General features: G+C 53.4%; 13 protein-coding genes across 13 annotated transcripts; 9 read left to right on the top strand and 4 right to left on the bottom strand.

Moving 5' to 3' along the window:
• Nucleotides 1–31: 31 nt before the first annotated feature.
• On the top strand, nucleotides 32–631 carry K460DRAFT_287596 (uncharacterized protein; the record flags this gene model as incomplete). The annotated part of the gene is made up of 1 exon (XM_040928976.1): nucleotides 32–631. A coding segment is annotated over one exon (600 nt), but the record flags the coding sequence as incomplete, so codon positions are not given.
• A 1338-nt stretch (nucleotides 632–1969) lies between these two features.
• On the top strand, nucleotides 1970–2512 carry K460DRAFT_356845 (uncharacterized protein; the record flags this gene model as incomplete). The annotated part of the gene is made up of 1 exon (XM_040931992.1): nucleotides 1970–2512. The coding sequence occupies one exon, from the start codon at nucleotides 1970–1972 to the stop codon at nucleotides 2510–2512; it is 543 nt and encodes a 180-aa protein (XP_040785628.1).
• A 605-nt stretch (nucleotides 2513–3117) lies between these two features.
• K460DRAFT_407436 (uncharacterized protein) lies at nucleotides 3118–3979 on the top strand (the record flags this gene model as incomplete). Its single annotated transcript, XM_040937075.1, has 2 exons — nucleotides 3118–3481; nucleotides 3540–3979. 2 exons carry the CDS (start codon nucleotides 3118–3120, stop codon nucleotides 3977–3979), a joined length of 804 nt encoding a protein of 267 aa, XP_040785627.1.
• A 323-nt stretch (nucleotides 3980–4302) lies between these two features.
• K460DRAFT_407435 (uncharacterized protein) lies at nucleotides 4303–5882 on the top strand (the record flags this gene model as incomplete). The annotated part of the gene is made up of 4 exons (XM_040937074.1): nucleotides 4303–4432; nucleotides 4678–4718; nucleotides 4774–5191; nucleotides 5635–5882. The coding sequence occupies 4 exons, from the start codon at nucleotides 4303–4305 to the stop codon at nucleotides 5880–5882; spliced, it is 837 nt and encodes a 278-aa protein (XP_040785626.1).
• Nucleotides 5883–6547: 665 nt separating this feature from the next.
• K460DRAFT_407434 (uncharacterized protein) lies at nucleotides 6548–7762 on the top strand (the record flags this gene model as incomplete). Its single annotated transcript, XM_040937073.1, has 1 exon — nucleotides 6548–7762. The coding sequence occupies one exon, from the start codon at nucleotides 6548–6550 to the stop codon at nucleotides 7760–7762; it is 1215 nt and encodes a 404-aa protein (XP_040785625.1).
• Nucleotides 7763–8388: 626 nt separating this feature from the next.
• K460DRAFT_367993 (uncharacterized protein) lies at nucleotides 8389–9794 on the bottom strand. The gene is made up of 3 exons (XM_040933690.1): nucleotides 8957–9794; nucleotides 8816–8897; nucleotides 8389–8758 (listed from the first exon to the last, which is right to left on the bottom strand). The coding sequence occupies exons 1-3, from the start codon at nucleotides 9591–9593 to the stop codon at nucleotides 8653–8655; spliced, it is 825 nt and encodes a 274-aa protein (XP_040785624.1). The 5' UTR covers nucleotides 9594–9794; the 3' UTR covers nucleotides 8389–8652.
• A 1395-nt stretch (nucleotides 9795–11189) lies between these two features.
• K460DRAFT_314973 (RabGAP/TBC) lies at nucleotides 11190–14030 on the bottom strand. Its single transcript, XM_040930300.1, has 5 exons — nucleotides 13945–14030; nucleotides 13781–13892; nucleotides 13572–13730; nucleotides 13004–13500; nucleotides 11190–12958 (listed from the first exon to the last, which is right to left on the bottom strand). The coding sequence occupies exons 1-5, from the start codon at nucleotides 13965–13967 to the stop codon at nucleotides 11551–11553; spliced, it is 2199 nt and encodes a 732-aa protein (XP_040785623.1). The 5' UTR covers nucleotides 13968–14030; the 3' UTR covers nucleotides 11190–11550.
• Nucleotides 14031–14677: 647 nt separating this feature from the next.
• Nucleotides 14678–15160, bottom strand: K460DRAFT_289941 (SOH1-domain-containing protein; the record flags this gene model as incomplete). The annotated part of the gene is made up of 3 exons (XM_040929156.1): nucleotides 14678–14813; nucleotides 14875–15008; nucleotides 15080–15160. The coding sequence occupies 3 exons, from the start codon at nucleotides 15158–15160 to the stop codon at nucleotides 14678–14680; spliced, it is 351 nt and encodes a 116-aa protein (XP_040785622.1).
• A 580-nt stretch (nucleotides 15161–15740) lies between these two features.
• On the top strand, nucleotides 15741–18391 carry K460DRAFT_367989 (Pal1-domain-containing protein). The gene is made up of 3 exons (XM_040933689.1): nucleotides 15741–16195; nucleotides 16282–16547; nucleotides 16709–18391. Exons 1-3 carry the CDS (start codon nucleotides 16189–16191, stop codon nucleotides 17924–17926), a joined length of 1491 nt encoding a protein of 496 aa, XP_040785621.1. The 5' UTR covers nucleotides 15741–16188; the 3' UTR covers nucleotides 17927–18391.
• A 1121-nt stretch (nucleotides 18392–19512) lies between these two features.
• K460DRAFT_367987 (uncharacterized protein) lies at nucleotides 19513–20248 on the top strand. The gene is made up of 2 exons (XM_040933688.1): nucleotides 19513–19670; nucleotides 19725–20248. The coding sequence occupies exons 1-2, from the start codon at nucleotides 19607–19609 to the stop codon at nucleotides 20186–20188; spliced, it is 528 nt and encodes a 175-aa protein (XP_040785620.1). The 5' UTR covers nucleotides 19513–19606; the 3' UTR covers nucleotides 20189–20248.
• On the bottom strand, nucleotides 20170–21757 carry K460DRAFT_367985 (uncharacterized protein). The gene is made up of 3 exons (XM_040933687.1): nucleotides 21568–21757; nucleotides 21474–21501; nucleotides 20170–21290 (listed from the first exon to the last, which is right to left on the bottom strand). The coding sequence occupies exons 1-3, from the start codon at nucleotides 21713–21715 to the stop codon at nucleotides 20204–20206; spliced, it is 1263 nt and encodes a 420-aa protein (XP_040785619.1). The 5' UTR covers nucleotides 21716–21757; the 3' UTR covers nucleotides 20170–20203.
• K460DRAFT_387253 (uncharacterized protein) lies at nucleotides 21655–23177 on the top strand (the record flags this gene model as incomplete). The annotated part of the gene is made up of 3 exons (XM_040935634.1): nucleotides 21655–22045; nucleotides 22147–22663; nucleotides 22711–23177. The coding sequence occupies exons 1-3, from the start codon at nucleotides 21950–21952 to the stop codon at nucleotides 23175–23177; spliced, it is 1080 nt and encodes a 359-aa protein (XP_040785618.1). The 5' UTR covers nucleotides 21655–21949.
• Nucleotides 23178–23396: 219 nt separating this feature from the next.
• On the top strand, nucleotides 23397–26137 carry K460DRAFT_378289 (uncharacterized protein; the record flags this gene model as incomplete). The annotated part of the gene is made up of 2 exons (XM_040935059.1): nucleotides 23397–24590; nucleotides 24638–26137. 2 exons carry the CDS (start codon nucleotides 23397–23399, stop codon nucleotides 26135–26137), a joined length of 2694 nt encoding a protein of 897 aa, XP_040785617.1.
• Nucleotides 26138–26178: the final 41 nt, after the last annotated feature.

Here is a 26178-nt window from a genome sequence, read left to right as displayed (position 1 = left end):
ACCGGTCAACTTGATAGATCGCGGCCGCCTCATGCCCCTGGAGGCACCAATCGACGGGCACAGCGAGTCGCTGCCATTGCTCCATAACCTGGCCGACCGAAGACCATACCAGCCATATTGCGTGACCGAAGCCTCTTCGCGTGCCCAAAGCCCGGAACTTCTCACTCCGAAACCTTTACGCATTATCAAATCCTGCGCCCGGGAACTCGATGGCGATGAGCAAACTCAACACTCCAGGGATGATGTGTTAGACATGTTGCCTGCCCGATCTGCGGCATCAAGTCCCGGGCAACAAGACAGTCTTATCATATTACCCAAGACGGGAAGCAAAAGCAAAAGAAACCCATCCTTATCCAATCGCATATCGCAGCTCGGGAACACCAAAACGGCAAGTCCAAATTACATCGCACAGGCCGTAACTCCACGCGGAAGCCACACATTAGCTTCACTTGACGAGGCAGTGTACGACGAGACACTATCACATCCGTGGGTGCAACGCCCAAGGTCTTTGTACATAGCAACGTCTCAGCAAGTCATTCGCAAGCCGCTTCCATGGCGTAGCGGACATGCAGGAATGGATTACCATCCATTACCTCCCCTGCCGTACGATACAACTGCAACACCGGAGTTAGTCGATTTTGAGCCACAAAAGGAGGTATATGACAGGAATGCGCTTGAGCACACGCCAGAACAACCGTCAGTGTTTAGGCGTAAAGATGAGAGGCAAGGTGAAGAGCAATATCGTCCACCTCAATGGAACAGGAATGACATAACACACCCAACAGGAGGGCCCAACACTAAGACTTATCCAAGGCCAATTAAACGTAGTGTTACCTTCGAGGACGAATTAGAGCTGCCCAATGTTACAGCACCGTCTCGCAATGCCTACTCGAGGGACTCAAGTAGGAGCCCTCGACAAAGCAACATTCTCAACAAGCACGCACAGTTCCCTTCGTCAGCTACATCTTACACTTCTCAGGACCGCCTATTGGAACCCGACGACGAAACAAGGGCGCATCGAAGGACACAGCCAAAAGATGCGAAACTGAGATACCAGTTCGGACAGCTCCCGTCCAGCAATTTCGACTTTCCGCCACCGACGCCACCTCTTCGCGAACTCAATCGACAGCCGGACCACGACTACCTCACTCGACCCATAAACTCCCCTTCTTACCAAATGTTCACCGACACACAAGGCGGGCCCCGTCTACCGCCATGGGGTTCCTTCGAAACTCTCGAGATGCAACGACGAAACCGCGGCGATGCTCGAGAGCGCGCTCAAGCTCGCTTGTATCGCAGTCAGATGGACAGTAGTCCTTCACTGTATCTGGGATCGCGGTCCACAGACAGCTTTGGACAGGATGTGATGAGGAGAGAGGTGGAGGACTATAGGGAGCAGGTGTTGCGATTGTATCCGGATATAGAGTTTGATGGTGAGGCTGGTGCGGGTGGGAGGTCGTGTTGTTGTGCCATCATGTGAAGGAGAGTGTGGGACGAGTTATTTGGTTATGATCATCGGGGGGTTGGTATATTTTTGCTATGGACAACATTTCTTATTACAGTATATGGTCTCTCCTCACCTAAACATGATGGCCTCAACATGTCCCGCCCCAGTCGCTCAAACAGACAGCGATAGTAGTTCACGGCGAGAGTTTGTTCCTCGGGCACAATCGAACAAATGTAAGCATTCTACGAATGAACAATAGCGCCAAAATAACGCACTTCGGCCGGTCCGCCGTACGAGGGCAAAATCTACAGATGAGGTGCAATAAAACGCTTGAAGCAACGCGGCAGAGTTGACACATTTAGGAAAATAGCATTATCTGGCTTTGAGAGAATCGGGTTTTCTGACACGTCGGACGTGCGTGGTACCTTGTAATGACCTCTTAGTAAAGCCAAAAAGGAACAAGCTGAGAAGCTAGCTCGCACTCCTTGAGTAAAGTACTTGCAAAGTCTACAGAAAAGCCACATGTCCCTCATTGATACCATCTTCAACGAGGAGCGACCGACCGACTCGAACAAAGCCAAGAGCCACATCGGCTGGTGGCTGGCTCTCTCTATCGCGTCTGCTCGCCAGTGTGCCAAGGATATCCTTACGGCGTTACTCGATGGGCAGTTAGCATACAAAGTCCTCGGCGAGAAGGACCCCAGACCTGTCCATATCTCCAACGGGACTCTGAACTCTCCGATAGCGAACAACACCCGCGATATATGCACAGCACTGCCTCTAATGCTCCCGCAATATATGTCAGGCCTCTCGCTAATGACATCGATAAGGGACCTAGCCCAGTCTAATGCCAGATTAATCTGCACAGCCCTACGCCGATACGCCACTGGGGATATAGTTGAAGCGTTAAAACTAGACAACGTGCGACACTCGAAAAGCACAGAACTTACCGTGGCAGTGGATGGGCCTTATTATCTGACGAGAAAGATCAATCATGCACGTGAGGTGGTTACCTGGTGCCAGGCCATTGATTTGAGGGGTCAAGAGGTGTCGAAGAAGGACTGAAATCAGCCACATTCTATACCCGAAACTACTGTAGATTTGCAAAAACCGTCAGCCGCCACAACGATCAGTATGCTAGAAAACAGTCCTATACATGAATAGTGCTACTATCGAGGCAGCCTTCAAAGTCTCCTACCCAATGCAACTTTGCTTTGTTTCACGGCAGCAGATGATAGAATTGAGCTTGTAGAAAAGATTTTGACCCGATGCACCGATTTAATCATGGCGGCCTTGCGCCGTCATTCATCATGCCTTGTGGTGTGGATACGCCGCATCAAAGCTGTAGATCCGCCGCCAACAGGGGTACCAGTAATACCTGACCCGCACAATCAACCGTGCCTACCGCACCTCCACCCGCTGAATGTCATTTCATCTTCTTGCGCAATACATCCCATGATATAGTGCAGAATGTGCAAAAGAAAAGTTTTTCATGCATCAGATCGAGCAGGCAACTGCTAATTACTTTGTTCGTATTTATTACGGTCTTGGCCGTTAGGCAAGCCGCCATGGCGCTTGAGAGGTTGAGGCCTCCTGCCCACCTTTAATACTTCCCCTGTCGCAACCCATAAGCAGTAGGTTCTCCTCCGCTGTCTCACATCCCAAAAACAATGGCAGCCCTCGAAAACGGCTTCGCCATCCGGCGCAACGGCACGTGCATCAATGGACTCGAAGTCGACTGCGGTATCACGCTCGCACCCTACCACGGCTGTTGTCCCACGGGACTTTCTTGCCCATCTCAGTACAATATCGCGTGCTGTCCGCCCGGAAACAACTGCACAGAATCGCTTATAACTGCGCCAGAGCCCAAGTGTGCCAACGCGACGTGGGACCTTTATAACAATGGAGGCTACTTTTGTTGCGACCATGGGCTGATCGGATATAATACTTCTCGGGGTACGAATGGGTGTGCGAGTCCGGGAGCAAAATTGGAGAGCGGAATCAAAATACTGAGCCTGGTGAAAATGGGTGGTGGTATGTGATTATTCAAGGTTATGAGCTATTTGCGATTGTGCTAACATGGAAGGTGTAGAGGCGTCTAGGACATCTACAGCGTCGAGTAGCTCATCCCCCGCCACAACAACACCGTCGAACACGCAATCGGCAAGCCCGTCACCGCCCGCAGATCCAGGCTCCTCTACCCCAGTTGGGGCTATCGCAGGTGGCGTAGTGGGAGGCGTCGCCGCCATAGCTCTTGCACTGCTCGCGTGGTACTTGCTGCGCCGAAGAAAACAAAATAAGGCCGAGGGCAACCCATACGACATGCAGCAATTACACGAGGCAGATGCAACACTTGGGACAGCAACAAAATATCGGATGGACATGGATCACAATGTCCATGAAGTAGACGGCTCGTCGTCGGATGGATATGCCAGAGAACTGTCGGCACAGCAGAAGCCCGTAGAATTACCTGCGAGCGACCCAGTAGTCAGGGAAGCGCCATATGTTCACACGCACAGGAACGCCCTCTAGATACCACATTTCTTGCAGTTTGAATTTTATGTCACAGCCGGTCCACTTCATTGATGAGTAGTGCTAAAGCTTCTGGAAATGGAATCGACTTTGATGAAGACTACACTTCCAAATAATCCCCTTCCATCGCCGAAATTTCCCACGTCAGAAGTGCAATACCATAATTCCATTTCTACCCTCTCCGCTCTTATAAAAAGCCCTTTGCAACGCCAACAACTACCTTACTTATACAAACTTCCACACGGCGTTACTAAACAAAAATCAGATCCCACAAAAACGTATTCAAAACTCTATCAAAGGAATAATAACCAGGCTACAACATCATGCGCGCTACCCCAGAGAATGCAAGCAACAAGAAGAAGCCTCAAAAGGATGGCAAGAAATTAGAGGCTAAGGAGAGACGTGAGCAAAAGAAGAGGGAAACCCAGAACAAGAAGAAGGGAGCTGGGCGAGGTAAGAAGGGGAAGTAGTGAGATGGCGTAACGGGGATGATTTGGTAGAGATACAGCGGACGTACAGCCTGCGGTCAATCTCAATTAATTTAGCAGCACCTGCGCAGGGTTAACGTGCTCCGTAGTTCAACGAAAGCTTACTATTTAAAGCATGATTTTCAGCATAGATGCTGAGCACTGTCATTGTGTAGCCATGAGTCAATAATCAGTGACACAAGCTTAAGAGGACTAATGCAAAGACGCCAGTCATTACAAATGAGAGTCACTCTCTCGTCATTGCTCTTAGAGTCATTCCATTTCTGCGTATATAAAAATCGGTTGTCCTCTCATACTTGCAAACAGTCTCTCACAAACATCTTCATCAATACCCAATACCAAAGCTTCTATAACAAGTACCACACATATATATCCCTCGCGATGGCAGAACAATCCCACGATCATGCTACTGAGCCAAAGGACCACGAAGCCTCGCAGAACTGTTATGTTCACCAACCCGCCCCGCCCCGTAGGAATCGTCCACATCCAAAGGAGGAGGAGGACACTGACTCGGAGGAGGTGGAAAGAACGGCCAGGGAACAGCGTGAGAGAGCGGTCGCGGAGTACTTTCGATCCCTCCTTGACCAGGCTGGGAACGAAACGAGTGGAAATGAACAGCCCAGACCAACGAGTGTTGAAGCAGTGGTGTCGAATGCTAGTCAAGCCGTGGAGAGTGTGAACGAGGGTGTGGAAGGGGAGGTAGCTGGAGCCGCTAATCCAGGAGGTAAAGAAGCCACAGGATAGGAGAACAGTGAAGACGTGCAAGCGGGTCACTATTCATGGCAACGTCGGCGCTCACAGATACTACTCCTGACCCGCGAAGTTCAATACCTAACAAGCTTCTCCTGTCATGAATCAAATTCAAACTGGCAATAAGAGCCTTCAGGTAGAAATCATAAATCTTATGGATCTTATTGCATTCAAGTATCCTGAATTCCCCTTTAGCCTCTAATTACGTGATGCCATTGATAAAAGTGATAACAGATGCTATTCAAGATGTTTGCATTCAAGCTAGAACTGATTAAACATGTGTGAAGTAATATTGAAAAAAAAAAGTTCCCTTAAACAAAATAGACACCAGCGCAACGTCCGCAGCCCTCAATCAAACCTCATAGATTCCTTTCAGTAAACCAGAAACTACACACGAGACACTTGAACTGTACCAAGACACCTCAGGTATGTCAGAACCCACCAAAAACATCCAGAACATCAAGAATGGCATCGTAGTCCTCCGCACAATCAGCAAGTGGGCCGACAAAGCTGCCTTGGCGCTTGAGAAACTTGAAAGACAGGATGCGTCAAGGCCAGCGAGAGATAGACAAGCGCGAATACCGACGCATAATGCGCGGAAGAGAGATGATGCGGGGGAGAGGGCGGAAAGCCAGAGAGTGGAGAAGAAGCCGTTATGGTTATGAAAAATTGGGAAGAGAAAGAAGGGCAGGGTGGGAAAAGACAATATAGAAGTCGTGATGCTGAAACATGTACTCTAGCGGTGTCAAACCCACTCATAAACAACATAGAACAAAGCGGGTTATCCCTTCTAAACAGACAAAGAGCTTAGTTTACACATTCGCCGCCACATGCTAGTCTCAGGTGTACAAAAGCGTAAGCTACACAAGTGGCGCAACTGTGCGACATTGGTACATCGCTTTCGTGAATATGTGAGACTAGTTTCGTTTGCAAGCAATACCGCCGCTTCAGTCGACTAACTAACTGCGTTGGCTGCCTCGAGACATGTGTCAGATTGGGAGTTACACTGCGCTGTCAAAAACAAGTTATCTGGAGCTGAGCAAGGGAGGAGGGAGGGCCGTACTTTTCTCTTTCTCTTGTATCAAGGGCATTCTTGTGAAAAGGCTGGACTGTTTGACACTTTGGAGGGGAGAAGGCGGATACAAACCGCGTTTAACTCACTTTCACCACCTTTCCACACAAACACTTCTCGCGTTAGATTGTATCCGCTCGAACATACACGGTTCTCCGCTCTTCTCTCCCCGCTTAACTGTCCTCCTGCCCTTGTTCAGCTTTTTGCCTCGTTCGGTTCGTGCATCTTTGTCACTCACCACCACACCCACGTCCAGAAATGTCAACACACTTCCGCCCTCGCCCACCCACAATTACGCCCTCCAGTCCCATCCGCCCATCAACAGCGCGCTCCACCGTGCGCGCCGTCACGCCTTCACCGCCATCTAGTTTTGAAAACTTTCAACTCCAACATGCCAGCCAGGGAAGGCATGCAAGGTCGAAGAGTGAGGATGCCCAGAACGGGAATGCTAGCGGGAGTAGAGGGGCCGTCCGACAAGAAGAAAAGCAGGATTTTAGGGAGTTTCTTCTCAGCACGGAAAGCGGTACATTTAGCAACTCGCCCGTCGTGGCTCCAGGGCCTAGTCTATGGCGCGGTGGTATCGCATCGGGAAGATCCTCGCCAGGAAAAGTGCGGCCTCGCTCGCGATCTCCCAGAAAGAGGCCTGTTTCCACGCCTACAAAGCTGCTATCTCCAACACAGGAGGTGCGAGTAGAGGAGCAGAAACGAGAAGAAGAGGTGGAGCAGCAAGAAGAAGCGGTGGAGGAAGAAGAGGATGATGTAGGGAACGACGATTCGGAAGACGAAGAGTTCGAATGCCCCGATACACCCACGCCCATTTCCCGCTTCCAGAAACGATCCGCATACATCCCCCTCGGAACGCCCCTCGCACTCTTCAGCAACCGCGAGCAGCAGAAGAAGAGCCGTGAGATCGTACACGCCTGCCCATGTCCTCCACCACCACCGACGACAACAGACTGCCTCACCGCACCGCGAGTCCACGACCAAAGACCCCCCAAATCACAAACACCTACGTTTGTATTCCAACCCGAGCCTTCACCTCCGTCACCGCAACACCCGCAGCCTAAAGCGCAAGATGTTCCCATTACCACCACCACCGCCCGCATCGACACTCCACCGCTCCCTCCCCGCCAGGCCACGGTGCAAAAGCCTCTCCCGGCCAACGAACCAGCGCGCCACATCTCTTTATCCGCACAATCCAACGTCTCCGGCGGGACCGCAGGATCCAAACGCTCCGTCTTCAGCACGCCTGGCCGCGATGAATTGGAGAGGAAGAAAGCGCTTGTGGAGGCGGACGAGGGGCCGTTTGCGCGGGCGGTGAGTGTGCAGGATTTGCAGGAAAGGAGGCGCATGGTTAGTGGGGGCAAGGTGGAAGGGAAGGGGGTGGGTGGAGTCATTGAGGAGGGGAATGGTGGTGAGAAGTCGAAGAAGAGGATATGTGGAATAGGAGTGGGTAGGTGTAATGTGATGTGAGGCTGGCTTCGGGAGGGCTAGTCTGATGACCTATGGAGCATAGAAGTACGACTGGGAATTGAGATACGAGAGAATGATGGGCGTAAGATACCGAGATGATGGAAGGTGATATGTCGACCTTCCCCGTGTCTAGGGACCACATGCTTGTAGATTCGAAAAACGCAGCTTATAGTGCATACTTATGAGATGGAATAGACGACAGTAACAGTGAATAAGAAGAGATGAACTTCGACCTGCCTTTGACTTTCACGCCGCTCCACCGCAAACAAGTGTGCGTCCTCAAAACCTGGAGTAATTGCAGCACCATGCCTTTGAACCGCAAATTCAAAATCTTACAAGATAGCCAGGGTAATTTCTGCACACTATCAGCAGCAGATACCCAAGTCCTTCTTTAGACCGTACATGCTTGCCCACCTCGCGACTAACCACCAGTGGCTCTATTCCCGTCTGTTACCGGGCGACTGAGACCTAGAGACATCCGGCTACAGGCTACAGCGAGATGCTAGTGGCATTTTGGACCTCGTAAGTCTCTCCAGGCACTGCTATCCATACAAAGCCACCCGCCTACACACAACACTGCTGAGCATGACTTCCTGGGCTGATGGAAGCGCGTCTTCCATAGTTCGTACTGTCGACTTCGGAGGCGTCAGAATCTCTTCGGGGTCCGAGGAATAGTAAAATAGGTGGACGGGGGCTCCAGGCCAACTTATCCAAGGAGGTAAGAAACAATTATACAATTACAACACGCAAAATTTTCTCAATTCTCCAATGCTACCCAGGCACCTTATCAGAAAATGACAATGGAAAGTAACGATACAATGGAGGGACCTTCAGAGCAGTAGCTACAAGTTAAGATGGAATTTGAGATTGACCAATTGTACAGGTTCAAGCTAAGACCTCTTCTTGGATGACGACGCGGCAGCGATATCAAGACCCTGGAGAATGTCGGTACCGAAAACGACAGTCATATACGCTGGGAAGATGACCCAGAGACCACTGGTAAAAACGTCAGTAAGGAGGAGACAAGGAGACTACCAGAGTACAACAACTCACTTCATGACACCATAGAAGAAAAGTATCGTAAGCCAGTCATTATGACGGATATTTCCAAAGTCAGAATAATACTCGTTAAAGTCTGTAAATGTCAGCCTTCTCGCCTCCATCCCATGAATTGAATCTCGCGTGCAAACTCACAGTACAGCACAGTCTTGCTAAGCGTCATGACCGCCGCCGCAAACCCAATAATCAACGCGCGATTCCCCGTCGGACCGCGCACCTTCCTGCCCCCAGCGAACCATGCGCCCACGCCCTCTCCCAGCTGCAGCCCCGTTCCACCAGCCGCCGAGACGCCATGATTGTAGATGATCATGGCGTACAACCCGTACAGGACGACCTCGACGGCATTCAAGGCGCCTTGCGCGCCGCCGAATCCATCTTTCCTGTCCCACCCGGGCCAGCCGTAGACGTGGTCAATCGAGGCGTAGATCTCGTAGGGCTTCCAGAGCGGCCATTGGAGTGCGCCACCGGACATGGTGTGTGGGCGCAGGAGGATGTACAAGGAATCCCACAGCACGAGGGGGATCGACACGGTTAGCCAGAGGATGGTGATGTTGGACGCGGTATGGCACCATGTTGTGTCGTTGACTCCGGATGGCGACGCATTAGTGTTTGAAACTGCGCGTCTGGCGAGTGACTTGAGAAAACTTGGCGACGAGTCCAGGTCTGGTGAAGACGTTGGCGCGGGCGACGCGGATGTGCGGGATGCTCTCTTGGTGGGTGAGGACTCGTTGGCGGGGAAGTCGCCGCGGGGATGTCCACGTGTAGACACCATTGTCACGATCTAAATGGCGCAATTGGGCTATACACTGGACGCTGAAAAAGTCACCGAGGGATGAGAGAAACGTTGCGCAATTGCAAAGAGGTGGTGTCGTGTTGTTGTGATGTGGGAATGGTGAGAGAGGAGGAAGACCAGTGGGGAGCTCTCCTCGGGGACCTGCTTAACCGGTGGGGGGCCTATACCTGAGACGGAAGGAGATGTTTGCGGAAGACTCCAATCAGGACAACGACAGGCCTGGCTTTGCAGTCATTGGCCGAGGTTTTCGGCATTTCTCATCTTAGAGTACGGGGCTGGTGTTATTATCTGTTTGGTCACCTGGCTATCCTCATCATGTGGAATGGAAGGTATCACAACACCGAGAAACGATGAGTTCGGGCCGTAATGTAATTACCTACAATGCCAAGCCAGTCGGTGTAGTCTCTAGACGTCTAGACTGCTGCTATTTGATCAAAGATGAGCCGCAATATATTAATCTCTGCAGAGTCCTGGAAGACGATCCAACTCGGACTACCAAGGTGAGGTTATGAACGCTTCTGCAAAGATGAGACCTAGGAGAACAATGACACGGAGGCGTGTAAGGCAGGGGAAGCCGGGAGGTGCTTTGGAGAAGACTGACGTTCAAGGCGATGAACAGCCGAAAAAGGGCCATGCGAACATTCCTGGCTGTCAGTAGCATAGCGCGGTGACTTGACTCATCCGTCAACCTATATATCAGAGAAAGCATTCGAGTTGCTGTCGAGCTTCTCTCATCCAACACTGTTCAAGCCTACACATCGTATGATCATCGCACGCATCATCACCTGTGAAAACGCAAGTCAAACAAGCATATGCATCTTGCAGCCACTCTTTTCATTTCCAGTATATAACCAAGCTGGCCATTTTATGTACGTGATGCGGTGTAACGAATGAAAGTCGAATCCGATGCTGCTGTCCGCTCAAATGGTACGTTGGCAATTGTGAGTGCGTGGCAAGGACAGGCGTCGAATCGAAGAACCGTCTTCTCGGCTGCGTTTTTCATCGGCTCGAACATTTCTGCACTACATCAGCACTACTCTTCTTACTAGCCCACGAAGCCTGAGACGCAAGAAGGGGTTGGTAGTGGGGGGAAGCGACGTACATTTTCCGCAGGAGCAGGCACCCGCCGCGCAGCCGCAGTCAGCGCACGTGCAACCAGAGTTTCCGCAGCCCGTCATGTTGATGGTTCGTGGAGTGTATTGGGATTTACGTTTCGTGTGCTTTGTGAAGGTGGGAAAAAGGAGTGATGTTGGTCGTTACTTTGCTTGTTGCTGTTTGATCAAAGAAGAGTTGGAGGGGCAGTGCGGGGCTCGCCTTTTATCTCCAAACCCCATGACCAACTGCTTTCGGCGACGCGCCGATAGCCGCACTTGCCACGAGATTTACCACACGTCTTTCGTGTCGTTGTAGCCATTTAGGCGGGTCTGACACTTGCAGTAACCGTATCAGGGAAGATAGGGTGGCGCTCAGAAAGTGGTGAGACTGTCAGGCGAATGAAGGGTCCTTGGTGTGTTAGTAGCAGACGCATTACCCCCTGTTTGAGCAAGTTTCGTGGGTTTCGTGGGACGGGGGTGTGCTGCTTGGAAGAAGGTGGCTTAAACAGAGTATGAGATGGCCCGCTGTGCATGTTTGAAAGAGGAAGATGACGTTTAAATACTGTAACCCTACTACTCCTTCATTATGTAAGATTTGAGCTTCGAAGTTGCATGCCCGATAGATGCCCCAACTCTCTAGAACGAGGTAATGTTAACACAGTTTGTATATAGTTGTCAACACGTTACAAACGGAGGACTCTTCCCTTACCGCACTGAAACTTTCATGGACTGGTGCTACAGAATGGAGCTTGAGTAAGGCCTCCTAGTCTATTTGCGAAGTGGAGGCGTGCCACAGCCACGTTGGCGGTGGCTGCAAGTGTGATCCGTCTCGGCGGCCAGGTCTACATCACGCCTCTTTTCCCCATATTATCTAGGTCAATAATCTCCTCTTCAATCTCTACCTCGGGTACATGCTTCCCCTTTGCAGTCTTCCCACTTTTGGCACTGCCTTTGCTGCTGACACTCCCTCTTTTCCCCTCCTTGGCATTGCCATCGTCGTCTCCATCTCCAAACAAGAAACCCTTGCCCTTCATTCGCCTCTTCTCGTCGGATGAAAAGGTCGAATGCGTGGTGCCCGAAGCAAAGTTGGAAGACGCCGAGTCTTCGCCGAGCATCCATGAGAAGTTCGAGGATGTGAGGTGAGGCCGAGAGCGCGGGGATAGGTTTGTTGACAACTGCGATGCTGGTGATAGAGCCTTGGTCGTGGCGCTTGCCATCGGTAAGGGTTCAGAGGTGGTGGTTACTGATATTGGTGGCACACTTGACGTCCGCTCTGGAGGTACAGGCGACTGTGGTTGTGAGAACGTGAGAGTTGCCGCCGCCTTTGCAGTGGCTGCTTGTTCGGTAACCTCGTCGATGGGAAGTGGTATCGACGAGTCCTCGAGATATACCTGCACGAACTGCACTTTGGCAATAGCAAGACTCAGTGCTTCCATGGCCGCCTTTCCCGTTTCGTCGTCCTCTTTCGGCTTTTGCTCCTCGTTGCGCTCCCTGTGGTACTCCCAGAGGTCGCCCACGGCAACTTCCAACATCTTTGCTAAGCTCTTGTTTCTCCTATCCAGCTCTTCAATCTTCTTCATTGCATTACCAGAATACATGCGCTCGAGACCTGGTCGCGCATTAGAGGCTGTGCCGATCTGCGCAGGCTTTCGAAACTCTCTCCCTCCAGATCTTGGCGTTGTCTGGCCTGAATTTGTGCCTGACTGGTAAGCCTCGACGTTTTTCCGCACTTCGCCCACAGCATCGCGGAGAGCTTTGCCGACTCCCCACTGCGATCCGCGTTCCAAGACATTCTTCGCAGCACCTTGTAGCAAGGCTTCGATCCCAGCTCCTTGCTGGCCCACGATACTTTTCGGCGATCCTAGATTATGTCGTGTTCGGCTAGAAACAAAGGATGGCGATGGCGATGCATCACGGATATTTGGTGATGCTTCTAGCTCAATCACGGGTGCTTGCTTTCCGTAGCGCGAAATGATCTCAGCGCCTCCCTGTGGAGTGAGATGATCGCGAAGATACAAAGCATCCTTGATAAAAGTGTAGGCGGGTTCTGGGGGCTCGGGATATCTTAGCAACAAAGTAAAGGCCTCGTTGGTATCGGCTGCAACCAGATCCCAGCGTATCCGCAGCAGCATGGCTATGGAGATCATATCAACAAGTTCCAGCGATGAATCGATAGCAAACAATGCATCCCACATGTCGAAGACGGAGTCTAGGGGAAATTCTCGCCCAAAGAGGAGGCGTATCCACCGTCTGCATGCTGTTAGAAAGGCCACGATAGCGAGACTGAAGACTCACAGAAGAAATATCTGAGGCACAACCTCGAGCTTCGTGAGGTGGGCAAAAAGCTCTGGATCAGCTTTTGGCAGGTATCTTTCAAAGATTCTCGAGCTTCGGGCAAGCATCGGCGTGTCTGTCGTTATCGAGCCCGGCTCTGCAGGCGCATAGAATGACTTGGCCGTTTGCATGATGAGCGAAAACAGGGTATACGTGTCGTGCTCAATGTATCTCGAATCCATCATATCTGCGAGTGTACCGTCCGTGGTACCTGCCTTTCCGCCTGTCGCTTCTATAGCATCTCTTTCCACGACCCAAAGCAACGGTGCGAGGATCTCATGCATGCCCTGACGGTACCCTATGTCTGGATGCAACTTGCACCACACGAACAGTATATCCAACATCATGTTCTGAGTTGCGGGCTGCCGGAAGTATACATTGTCGGGCATACACCGCTCGATGTCCTGGAAGATTTCGGCGCGGAGATCTTCGTCGGCGCGGAGGGCTACCCATGGGGACTTTCAACACTTAGTACTGGTCAACATTCGACACGTTCAAATAGGCGCAGCCCATTGCGGGGGTTATCTACCTCGTCGATTTCGGTCAATGGGTCTACGGACGACTCGAACTCGTCAGGGTGCTGTATCGCGCGAAGATAGTGTGTGCGCAGGGACTCGTAGGTCTTGCGGGAATGGGCAAGGTGGGTTGGCCATGACGAGCGGTCGAGTGTCTTGAAAACGAGGAAGATCTGGCTCGACGATAAGCGAGAGTCTAGAGAAATGGTGGCAATTGACAAACCTTCCAGCAGACCGAACGAAGACCTGCAGTAAGCCGCGGTTCCTTGTGTGAAGATACGTGAATCTTCAAGTCGGTCAACGAGTGAAAGTTGTCAAGCTGACGCCAAGACTTCCTATCGCATGTTAGCAAGAGTAAGGATAGTTGGGAGGGATTGAAATGCGCACTCGGCCTCAGATGCGGACCGCATAGTGGCGAGCAGCAGGGGGGGCTGCGAGAACGGTCGAGGAACGAGTTCGTACCTTGATGGTAGCTTGGGTGCTCATGATGCTGCGCCGTGATAGCGCGACGTGGGGCCATGCCATGCAGCGGGCCTAAAATGGACCGAGGCAGATCACGTGTGTGCTAGAGTGATGTACCCCCAGTCGCTGGCTAGAGGTACAAGCTCTGGGGTGCATCTTTGCAGAAAAGATGCTGGGATAGGGCTGCTTCAGCTTGCACCACAGTAGGAAATGTGAAGACGACGTCACACAGCTCAGGAACGTGCGACTCCTGTCCCTGTCTAACCACAAATGAATCGCGGATGGGTTCTTGTAATTGTATGTAATTGTAATTGTAATTGTAATTGTAATTTGGCAACTGCTCTTCCGAGCCTGCTGCTGCTGATACCTAGAGCGACTTCTCTATCCCCACTGAACCGCATAGGTTTTCCACAACTTCTGTATGGGGCTTGCGGAGGAGGTTCCGGATAGGTCTTGTCGCTGGACGAAAGGCTCATTTTTCCGATAAGCTCTGTTTCAATGACTCTGGATCCGGGTGCTAGTGACGAAGCCGTCTGTCTCGCGGACGGCGGATGGGTATTCAGGTGTCCACGTGGATATAGGTCGCAGTGACTCAGCATGCCGCGTGGACATGGTGGATTGCCTTGGCTACCAAGTATGTAGGCTTGGTGTTTCGCAATCAATCCTTCTGGGCCGGTACTGCATTCCTCTGGCCCTCGATGACGAGCCTGTCTAAAAGGCCGGGTGCGAGTATATCTTGCCGGAAACGCGCCTGCTGAAGCAGCTCTAGTGCGCGGAGCGTCGGCCCAGGGTGGCTGCAGACACATGATCAGTAAGCCCGTGTGTCGGCAAAAGGGTACTCGGCGGTGAACGCACTGCAAGAACTTTGTGTACTTGGGCTGCTTGAAGTACTGCAGGTAGGCGAGATAGGCCACAAACTCGGGCTTGTCGAGCGTCTTTTGCTGGGCGAGGTAATTGAGATAGACGGGATTCGCAAGACACTGCACAAACTGGGCGTGTGTTAATGAAGGGAAAACAGGGGCCCATGACGTCGTGCAAGGGGGGAGGGGGGGATACGGACTTCTAGTTCGAGCTCGAAGCGAGTGTAACCTCCGTAACCTGGCACATTGTCGCGCTCTTCTTGGGAGGTCTGTTGCGCCATGGTGTGATGAGATGTGGCTTTGACGAATTGCTGCTGTGGTGTGGTAGAGAGCAGTGCGCTCGGGCCGGTTCAAGGGCAGCGCAGCGCAGCCAGAGAGGCTGAATAAAAAGGAATTCAGGGTCTTCCCCGCAATTGTGCAAGACCGGCAGCTAATCCGTATGGGGGGCGCGTTGAGACGAGGGCTGCCGTGGTGATTTGATGCGCTTTGATGAGGATGATGGAGGGAGTGGGTCACTGAATGGAGGCTTGCGGGGGGGAAACAGAGGGGAGGTGTGAAGCGTGTCTCCAAACGACTGTTGACTACACACGTAGATGGATGGATGGATGCATACGGGGGAGGACAGGACAGGACAGGCAATACAGGCATCCTTTATTCATCGGCCAGACGGTGTATATAGTTGGGTACAAACTCGGCCTGGAGCTGCCTCTAGTCCCCCATCTCGTGACCAGGAGCCACTCAAAACACGACGTGTCCAGCTCCTCGTCGTCGAGCAAGCCGCTCCTGCACCGTCGTCCCCAGGCCCCGTCGGCTCGACTCGACAGGAGCTAATTTCTCTCTCCTCTTCGCCTATACTCTGCCGGTGCCTCTCCCTTCCCATCCCATTCCTCGCACCTTTATCACCACTACTACCACCACTACCACCCACGTTGCTGTCTGGCCTAGCGTTGGATATTCACTAGACGCTTGCATAGACTAACGCCACTTCTCAAACACAACACGGCCCATTGAAATCCTCGCCCCGCCTGCCAACCCTCCTCCGCGCGCGCGAGCAGGGGCACCGCCATTCTCCGTGCCAAACACCACCATCCCATCATTCATCCGCATCGCCAGTCTTAAAGTGCGCCCCCTTTTTTACCATTGCTGCCATTCGCGCCCCGGCCCAGGAACAGGATTGGCACCAGTGCACGTCACCACAGCGTACAACCTGCGCGGAACACAAGCCTGCCGCTTCCCCTGGCACCAGTGTTTGATTGGCCGCTCGAGCAGGGTTGTGAGCAGCGCCAGCATCATGTTTGCAGACCCGTCAATGCCAGGTATGGCCCCATCGATCGCCTGTTTCACTGTGCGTTGGGCTGTGACGAAATGGGCCACAGCTGATAATCTGCTTCCTTATCTACAGAACGACAGCCCTCGCCAGGCCTCGCCCTCAATCTCCCCTCCAACAACCCATTCCGCAACAGAGCCGCCTCGCCCGCGCTCCCCTCACCCTTACTAGACACCGGCAACCGCGACAGTTCCGGCAGCAGGCCAATGTCGCGCAATCCCTTTCTGTCCACCTTCGAGGCAGAGTTCAACAAGGAGGCCGCCAAGGATCTCGACATGTCGGCCACCATGCGAGACTCCCCTAAAAAGGCCACCTTTGGCACCGCCGCCGAAGAGCTGTTTGTACGTCTTGCTCCCCGACAACTCACCTCGTCGCACAAGCTGCACCCTCGCTGCAATGCGCGCAAAACCCATGTCGCACGCCTTCGATGCATCAAGGACGCATCATGGAGCGCTTCCTGCACTTCGTGGGCCAATTCGCTGACTATCCTGCCCTTGAACAGAACAACCTCACTCTTGAAGACGGAGACAAGAGGCGCGCTCCTCCGCGACCTGCCCCCAACCGAAGCGGCACCGAGCCCCGCGTCGGCCATCGCCCCACACGCTCAGATGAAGAGAAGGAGAAGATGCGCGGCCAGCAGCGTGGGCCACCGCGATCACGAGGCCCTCCAAGTGCGCGTCCGCCGCGCCAGAGCAGCACCGAGCGCCGAGAGAACCGACGCCAGCGACGGAACTCCGAGTCCTCGATGATCGACAAGGGCTCTCTCGATCCAAACGAGGAGCGCAGGCGCAGGGAGCGTCGTAAAGAACGTGAAGAGCGTGGGGATCGTACCAAAGACGGCAAGGACGGCAAAGACGGCAAGTCGGGCAAGCGTGTTCGACGACCCCAAGGTCTCGACCTCATCGACAAACTAGACGTGACGGGCATCTACGGACCCAGTATGATCCACCACGATGGCCCATACGATGCCGTGCAACCCCACCGTAACCGCAAGAAGGACCAGCGCGCCCCCATGTCGGCCTTCCCGGTAGGCTCAGCCAACAACTCGCTCGGTGGCTCAGGACCACTCAATTCCAAGATTGATCTGGACAGGATTCACGGACGGGGTGCTGAGGGCTTCTCAGACTTCGGAGGCGCTGAACAACGCGAATGGCAGAAGCCTCGCCCCGAGGCCGAGTTCAGTGCCAAGGGCCGAGAAGACATTATGCATGGAGAGCAGACACATGGTCTTGGTACCTCTACTTTCCTCGAGGGCGCTCCAGCATCTCGCAAGGCCATCTTACAAGACTCCGAGAATAATCAGCGGGCTATGGTAGATGGCGGACTGGGTCGCAAGAAGTCGATTGCCCAGCGATTCCGCGGCATTTCGCAACCGCGACGATATGGTGACAATCCTCGCATCACCTCTCCCGAATCTCGATATGCCCCAGGCACAAATCAAAATGGTCCTTATAGTGCAGGCCCACTCTCCCAGACCAAGACAACCGAGTTGAACCCCTTCTTCAACGACGAGTACGACAAGGCTTATGAGGCCAAAGGAGCAACCATCAGGACCAACGAGACAGATACTAGAGGCGGCCCGTCTTCGCCTGGTCGCAACCAGTTGACACGAGCCGTCACTTCGGACAGCTTTGGATCTCCTCCGCAAGAGCCCAAGCCCAGCGGTGGTTTCCTGAACCGAGTCAAGAGTTTGAAGGGTGGACGCAGACGTCCTGCTTGAGCATCCTTGCCTTCATAGAATACGTCTTTAGTCTCTTGCCTATGCCATCAGGGCCGCACAACCCTGCTACGAGCATATCGACAGATACATCGCGCCATCCGACGGCCAAACGCGTCGTGTACCGTTCTGGGCGTCGCTCTTCTTCTATTATCATACACACCCCTTCTGGGACACCCACTCTCCTATCTTGGCGCCGGGGTAATTGGATTTTGGACATTGAGGCGGGTCTGGATACGCCTCCCGTGCAGACTGGTACAGGGTTGGATCAGGCGCCCCAAAAGGCATGCGAGGGTCTATTTGCCATCTTCATTTGGGCATGTTTAATGCGACAAGTTGGCGATTGTATAGCCCTACAATATGTGGTCGTAGAGAGCGCTGGCTGGGGATTTGTAGCTCCAACAAAACATTGAAATCACAAAAGCCCTGTGCAACAAATTCTCGTCAAGTTCGTCACGTGCAACCCTCCCATCAACCTGCAGCCATGCTCGTGGTGAAACTCCCCTTTCCAATTCATCAGTGTGGCCTCGAGGGGATTCAGGGGGGCCCGCAGCCACTACGCTACTATCCTCCCATTCGCCGGAAGCGGAAGCCGCGTGCCTGGTACCTGCAACACATCACCGCGCCAACCCCCAACCCACCGGAACCTTTTTCGACACCCTCTGGGCGGACGATCCTTGACCAGATCCCTTCCGCCGTGCGTGTGCACCTTGCATGACGCCACGATCCTACCTTGGACGCCGGCGTACTGGTCCATTGCCGCTTTGGGTGTCTTGTCGGAAATGAGTCCGCGTGGGACTATCGGTCTCTACTAGCTAACGCTTCTCTGGAGTCATGGATGCACTCCACGAGCCTGTGGAGCCGCTTCTTGCGTCCCAATTGATTGGCGATGAGGAGCTGGACGAATTACTCGAGGATGCGTGTAGTATTAGCACGGGGAAGAAACGGGTTGAGGCACGCTTGCTGGGTACCAGCGTGAAGAGCTTGGATGATGCGCTGGAGGGTGGATTGGAGGTTGGCAAGGTGACGAGTATCAGCTCTGAGACGGGTGGGGGAGGGAGCGAGGTGAGTGCTCCGCTGTAGAAGAGCCCAGAAAGCAGAGTGGGATGGTACTGACGACATCAGCTCTGTCGGGTATTACTCGTCCATTCACTGTTCAAGTATCGCCATTCCACGGCTGCCGTCATCGACACGTCGGGAAACTTCGATGTCTTGCGAGTTTACACGCTCATCCTTTCTCACTTGGAACGGCATCCTGATAGCTTGTCCGCTTTGCGTTCCAGTAGTGCTATCTCTCACTCCGACGCCAAGATCGAAGATGTAGCAGCTATCGTGCTCGACCGTGTGAAGATCATGCGGGTCTTTGATTTTATTGGCGTGAGGGAGGCTATTGGGGAAGTTGGAGATGCGCTCGAGGGTCGAGACGCTTCAACGTCAAAGGCAGGAGAAGCAGTTAATGAGCGCATTGTGGATGAGAAACAACGGCCCCCGTCAGTAGTCAAAACGCCACTAAAGAGGACCGTTGTTGCGGACAGTGAGGACGAAGAAGAGGATGATGATGAGGAGATGTTATTCGATTCAGAACCTGCCGTCGCTGAGCCCGCGCCTGCCGTACAAGACCCAGGACATACACAGCACGACCGGGAGCAAGCCATCGAAGGAGAAGATGGGGGTAAGCCCAAGATGATACTCATCGACAACCTCGCAAGCGTCATCAACCCGCTGCTCAAAAAAGACTACATCCAAGGTAAAGCCCGCTCCCTCGCTCTCTCAGCTCTTCACGTGGTCCTAACTCGCACAGCAAACACCCTAGCATCGACATTCCTCACGGCCCTCACCCGCCTAACACATTCGCACGGCCTGCACACGCTCCTCCTCAACCCAACTTCCGCCCCACGCTCCGCTTCAGCACCACTGCACCCGCCCCAGAACCCAGGCCAAGTAGCTCCGCCTCCTCCACAACGAGCTCAACACCCGCCCCAGCCACCTTCTGTATTTGCGAGCAACACCGCTGTGCCGAACTTGATGAACGTGCTTGGCCGACATGTGGATGTGGGGTTGTTGGTGACGAGGGTGCCAAGACGGAAGTTAGATGCTAGGGTATTTTACAGTGATGGTGGGGGGTCGAATAGGGGGAGTACAGTGAGGCAGGGCAAGGGTCCTGAGATGATTGGCGTCATGGAAGTCATGAGTGATCGGTGGGGAGGCAGGGTCGGGGCGTGGGGCACGTTTGTAGAGAGTGAGAACGGGTTAAAGGATGTTTAATTCTCCTTGAGGATATCAAGACTTCATCGAGTCTTCAAGAGTAAACGCTTCATCTCCTGAGTTTGCGACCCAGCCTTTCAGCGCGATCTTCATGTCGTTTTTGACTCGTCTCCTGTGAGCTATTGCAGTGTCGTCCTTCATCTCCTTGTACGCTGCTTTTCCAAATGCTTCGATTAACAGGGGCATCCCCACGAGGCCTGCAACCTGCACCGCTGTCTTCCACATGCTTCTCCGACAGAGCTGGCTTGCGCCCCTCGGGTCCGTCTGCTTCCTTCCCTGTAATACACCACCGATCAACGTCTCTTGCCAAGAAGGCGTCCAGACAGCGCTCAAATTGCTGGGCACAGCTTTCTCGCCCAGTCCGATGCTCCTGCGACTCCATGCAAACTCCCTTGACGAGGGTCTGACGTTAAAGGGGTGGAAGCCATACCCACCTTGCCAAGTGTTAGTCGTGTCATCAGTGAGAGTTTTGAGGCGTCCCAAGCGGGAAAAGGCACGTTCGCAGGCTGCGGGTACAAGTTGAGAGGTTGGTAGGACCAGGGAGTGTATGTATGCATTCCTTGGAGATATGAGGAGGGAGTTTGTGGTGGAGAGCAGAGAGGCAGCTTGTTTGAGCGTGAGCTTGTCTGTGCAGGATTTGCTGAGTGTTGGTGGGGCGTCTGGGCGTGAGGGTTTGCACCGCACGGCGCCGAGAAGGGAGAAGTTGGAGCGGCCTCTGAGTGCGGATCCCTCGAGGGCATCTGAGCTGGGAGAGGAGGCGTTTACCACTGTGGGTGGGGCGCTCGTCCATGGTGTTGCATCTTCTTGGGCGTCCATGACTAGCTCCATGCTGGCATCACCACAAGGTGCTTCGGAGCAGTACATGTGGATGGAGACATCCTCTCGAATGGCGAATGGTTGGCTCTCAAGTTCAGAGTGCTCTTGACTTGATCGCTGACGTAGGAAGTCTGAGGCGGGGAATGGTGGGGTAGATATCAGAAGGCATTGGTCCAGTAAGTAGCGGTTGAAGGCTCGTATGGCGAGTACTTCGGCATGCCAGTCGTGTAAGATGTTCCCTTGTGCGAGGGCCAATCTGTTGGAGGGGAGGCATTTCATACCAGTCCTGCAGATACTTTAGTATGTTTTCTGCAGTGAATGGTCGCTCGCAGCACCAATCAACTTGCTACCACCTTGTCCACGCATGTTTTGCTTTTATGATGCCGCTTCAAAGAGTGTAGTATATATAGCCTGTTCGGATACAGACATGGGTACGCTCTACACAAACCAAAAGAAGAAACCCGCTTACCCTAATGAGACGCATGACAGCCTATCGCCTTCACTACATCATGAGCATAAGCGACTACAGGACCTTCCGGAAGCAGGGGGAGTGGAGCCATTACCCTTAGATAAGACGATTCCGGCGAGTGGAACCCATTCCCTCGAGCCATCGGTGCGGGGCCGCGGTTTGCGTTTGTCTGGGAGCTGGTCAAAGGCTGAGAGGACACAATCAGCGATGGCATCCGCATCTGGAGTCGTTGTCGTAGGCATGGGTTCGGTATAGAGCGAGCGCGACTGGGCATTGCGGAGTTTGTAGTGGGGAGCTCTCGGGGGTGCCGCAAGCGAGCGTCGTTGTGACCCTCGTCGTTCCAGAGCTCCGTTCCTGCCACACTCGACCGCAGATACCCTGTCACGCCCTCTGCTCACTAAGACAGCCCGTGTAGACATTCCTTCACGTATAGCCTTGTTACTTCCCTCTCCCACCATGCAAGCCTTTGGTGAGCCATGCCCACGCTCCGGCGTTCCGTCGCTTTCGCGGCTCAAACGCTCACCATCCCAGTACCTAAGAACCGACGAGTAAGGGACGCCTTATACTACAGAGCGCACACTTGCTGACAAACGCGCAGCCAAAGTTCGAACTGCACCTGAAAGTGAGCTGCTCGCAACGGCCTGCGCGAAAGCAGCGTGCTCATCCCCGCTAGATAATCGATCTCAATAACGTCCCACTCGTCTCGGGCAAGTCCTTCATAAAGTGGCACCTTTCCCACTCGACCGCTGCTGAACACCGCGGCCGTACCGAGAGTTGTCCAGTCAGAGACCACAGAGTCATCTACAACTACTCCATCTCACTCCCCGTCCGGCTCACGGTAGACAAGAATGGCATGCTACAAGAGAGCTGCGCTGAGTTCGAGGTCCTTCAGGAATATGATGGCGGCTCTGGCAGGGGCCAACGGATTACATTGGGACACGTGAAGCTCAATCTGGCAGAGTACGTGGAGCAGAGCGAATTGGCGGCTGCCGCGGGCGAAGACCCAGGGGTCACGAGGAGGTATCTCATGCAAGACAGCAAAATCAACAGCACGCTCAAGCTGGGGATATACATGAAGCACACAGAGGGCGACAAGAATTTCGTTGCGCCTGCATTGAAGACGGCGCAGGTCTTCAGCGGCATCGCAGGGATCATGGCGGGCGAGCAGGCAGAGATGGAGGATCCTGGAGGTTGGGTCCCCTCAAGTCATATTAAAGCTTCCACTAACTGGAAGTAGCTGCACCTACTTTGACCAACAGCTCTCGCGAGGCCGGTGAGCTCCAGGACATGTACAGGCGCACCCTCGCCGCATACTGGTCGGCGCAACCCGGCGAGCTCAAAGCAGACGAATGTATCGAGGACATCTTCGCCGGCGGAAACGGTTGGGGCGATCGCGAGAAGCCACACTCACCGCAGCAGCGGAACCCAGGCCTGCGATTCGTGGCAGGCGACAGTAGTGGATCTGTGAGCGAAAGCGAGCCAAGGCACGCGCGAGGGAGCAGCGGCGTGCATCGCAAATCGCACGAGACGCTGCGCCCGGGTGATATGAGTTTGGGTTCTCCAAACATGCGCGGTAGAGTAAGTCTGGAGCAGCAGGCATCTCAGATGAAGGCTGAGGCGGCTCGGCAACGACATCGCCCGCATCATGAGGTGGATGAATTTGACATGCGGGAGGACTTGTGCAGTTGGCGGCGACCCATATAGGCTCTCCAATGGAAATTATTTCAAACTATTCATGTTTAAATGCTTGGCTTTCACATCTCGCGCGAATGCTCTGTTCTAACGCGCCGCACGTGAATGCGCGGCGCAGTGGCAGAATGGTAGGGCTGAAGGCGGTCACGGAAAGCTCAATGCACGTCTTGCCGTCTTCCGCGCCAGACGCAGCCATCTTGGAGGACCAGCACCTCCCCCATTTCCTTCTCTATGCTTGCGCCTCGTGCTTCCGGTGCATTTGTATGCCTTCGATGTGAAATCGGGCTTGCGCGGCCACGAATAACAGCCGTCCACCGTCGAACGTCGCACGCCAACTTTTCCGCATCGACCGCCCGGCAGGATGGCGCAGACGAACTGCAGAAATTGTCGCAGACACAGCAGTCTGGACTCAAGATAACGAGAGAATTTCAGCCGCTGAACCGAATAAGAAAGCGGAAGGGCAAGGTGCTCCGGGAAACCTCAGCAAAACTAAACGGTCTTAAACGCCTGGGCGATGATGCCGACATCTTGGTCCTGCAGGAAGTCATCGAGAGTGCTCGAGAGGAAGCTGTCGTTAACCCCGATAAAATTGAGTTTCTCGACGTCCCGGACATACTCGCTTCCCTACAGGAGGACCGAGATCTTACGCCCGAGGAACTCTACAAGCAAATTGAGAGTTTGTGCCCAAAGACCCACGTCGGCCCCAACGAGCCGCACTACGTTAGGCAAACGACGTTTGTCAAGCTCATAAGACTTCTGACGGATGGCTTCACGCAGAAACAACTGTTGGCATTTTACTCGGCCGCGAAGAATATACAGCAGGAGAGGGTGTACAAGGAGGTTATAGACGGATTGAGGGGAGAGAAGGGCACCGTCAAGCGTCCTGTTGAGCGGACCGAGTGGCAGCCGGGTACTACGCCCATCCACAAGCGCCTACCGGGATTCGACCTGAAGCGCCATAGATTCAAGAGCAAGACTGTGAGCAAGCAGCTACTAGTCGACCGCATCCTCAGGGACGTCTGGAATCTTGTTCTCTTGGAAGAGATTGAGGCGCCAGGAGAGATTGAGCTGCTACTGAAGCCATGGCAGATCACGCTGCTGAGTTCTGGAGGTGCGCATGTAGAGAACAAAACAAAGCTAGATGAGATTGGCCGGGCGCGGAGAGCCAAACTACAGATCTTCCTGCAGCATAGCGTCCTCCGCATCACAGCCGACAAGCACACCGCCGAGTACGCCGCGAACGATGTCGAAGAAGCTCTGCAAAACGCGGAAGGGAAGCGGCTACAACTTAAGACTTGGCAACCACTTTTGGTCAACGAGAAGGTGCCAAAAAATGACAAGCTGATATCTCTGTTTACGCAAAACGATCTCGATACGGTCATGAACCTCACTCGCACCAGCATCCAGGGAGCTGGTGACACTATGGTATGTTTAATGTCTCTTCTCGACTTGAAGTACGCTAATCTCCCTAGTTGATGATTAAGGGGTTCAGCAAGAGCGCTGTTGAGGAAGCGGAGCGGACTCTCATCAGGCTCCTACCTCTCAAGGGCTCTCCTACTCGAACAATTGATATGCTGGAATTAGATGCCGACAAGAGCTCGAGCTATCTATTGCCTATCTTCCCCGAGAAGAATTCGCTAGACCACACATACCGCGACTTGAAATTGGGTCGATGGTCGTTGCCCGTCAGGCGGCTCCCTGAGCCTGAATCGACTGATAATCAAGAACAAACTGAGGCAGTCGAGCATATTGATCAAACACCCAAGAGCGTACATGAACTTATAAACCGAGTTGTGGCCATTTTTCGAGGATCTGCAGATGAAGTGTCTCAGCCCACGGATGAGGTTGGCAATTGGACTCTGGAGCCAGAGTATAAGCTGTCTGCCGAGTTTGGCCAGGCACTCTTCCCTCTCGAACAGGCGCATGCCAACAAGGCATTTGAGAGTGTTTCATCTCAATCGTTGCAGTCACCCTACTTACCCACCATCCCAGGTCTCTCGAGCCTCCTCACCTCACCCCACTTTTGCACCACGAAACGCATGCAAATGCCTTCCTTGCTGTATGATTTCATCGCTTCTCCTGAGCAGCAAAGTTCCGACGCTAGCCAGACCCATCCTAGCCTTCACATTCAAATGCGTCCTGGTCGCAACGGGGGCAAGGCCACTCTCTACAAACTTAGTCTCGGGTTTCAGCAGCGCATCCACGATGTGCTGCTTCCAAACCAAGCAGTAGATGTCCGGTTTTTCCGATACGGACGCTTGCGGTACAGGACGACGGATATTGACAAGAATGTGCAACAATGGGTTGACGCTGTCGTTGCCAACATCGAGAGCGGCGGCCGCCTGACTGCGCCATCACTACACATCCAAATCCCCAAGTGGATTATACCCGACTCTGCGTCTGATACGAAAGGTATGCGCACCGTCACGTATCTCTTCTCAGGCATCCAGTTCCGACAATCGGCCACGGGCCACTTCCTCGGCACAGACGTATCCTACAGTACCGTGCAGTCTGGCAAATTAGGTGCCAATGGAGGATCTTTGACCGCGTACTTAAATAGAGGATATGGCGAAATGCTTTTGCTGGACGAGTCTAGTCTGAAAGCATTCGTAAGACGGTGTTTGACCATGGTGGATAAGATCACCGAAGCGAGTGCGCAGACGCTGCCTGCGAGCAAGGTGCTGAATCCTAGGAGAGATGATAGTGAGAGGAAGATGAAGAGGGCGGGGCACCACGAAAGGCAGGAGCAGCTGGCTGACGACGAAACCAAGCTACTTCCGACCGAATCGGCTCCAACGCAACAAGAGCAGTCGGCTGTCTCTGGTGAAGGTTCCGAGGACCCGCACTCATCCACTATTCCCGCGCCCGAGGAGCCAGAGGAGCCCTCTGTGCAATCTCAAGCTGTGAATGAGCACGGAAAGTCTGAAGAAGCACAGGCTGACGGTAGTCTGCCTCTCAAGTCTTCAACCTAACGACTATTCCTTGTGGATAGTTCACGTCAGGATCACGCTGT

The sequence above is a fragment of the Cucurbitaria berberidis genome (genome assembly GCF_010015615.1).
Source record: "Cucurbitaria berberidis CBS 394.84 unplaced genomic scaffold K460scaffold_4, whole genome shotgun sequence".
Taxonomy (NCBI): Eukaryota; Fungi; Ascomycota; class Dothideomycetes; order Pleosporales; family Cucurbitariaceae; genus Cucurbitaria; species Cucurbitaria berberidis.
This window is presented reverse-complemented; position numbering and strand designations above follow the sequence as displayed.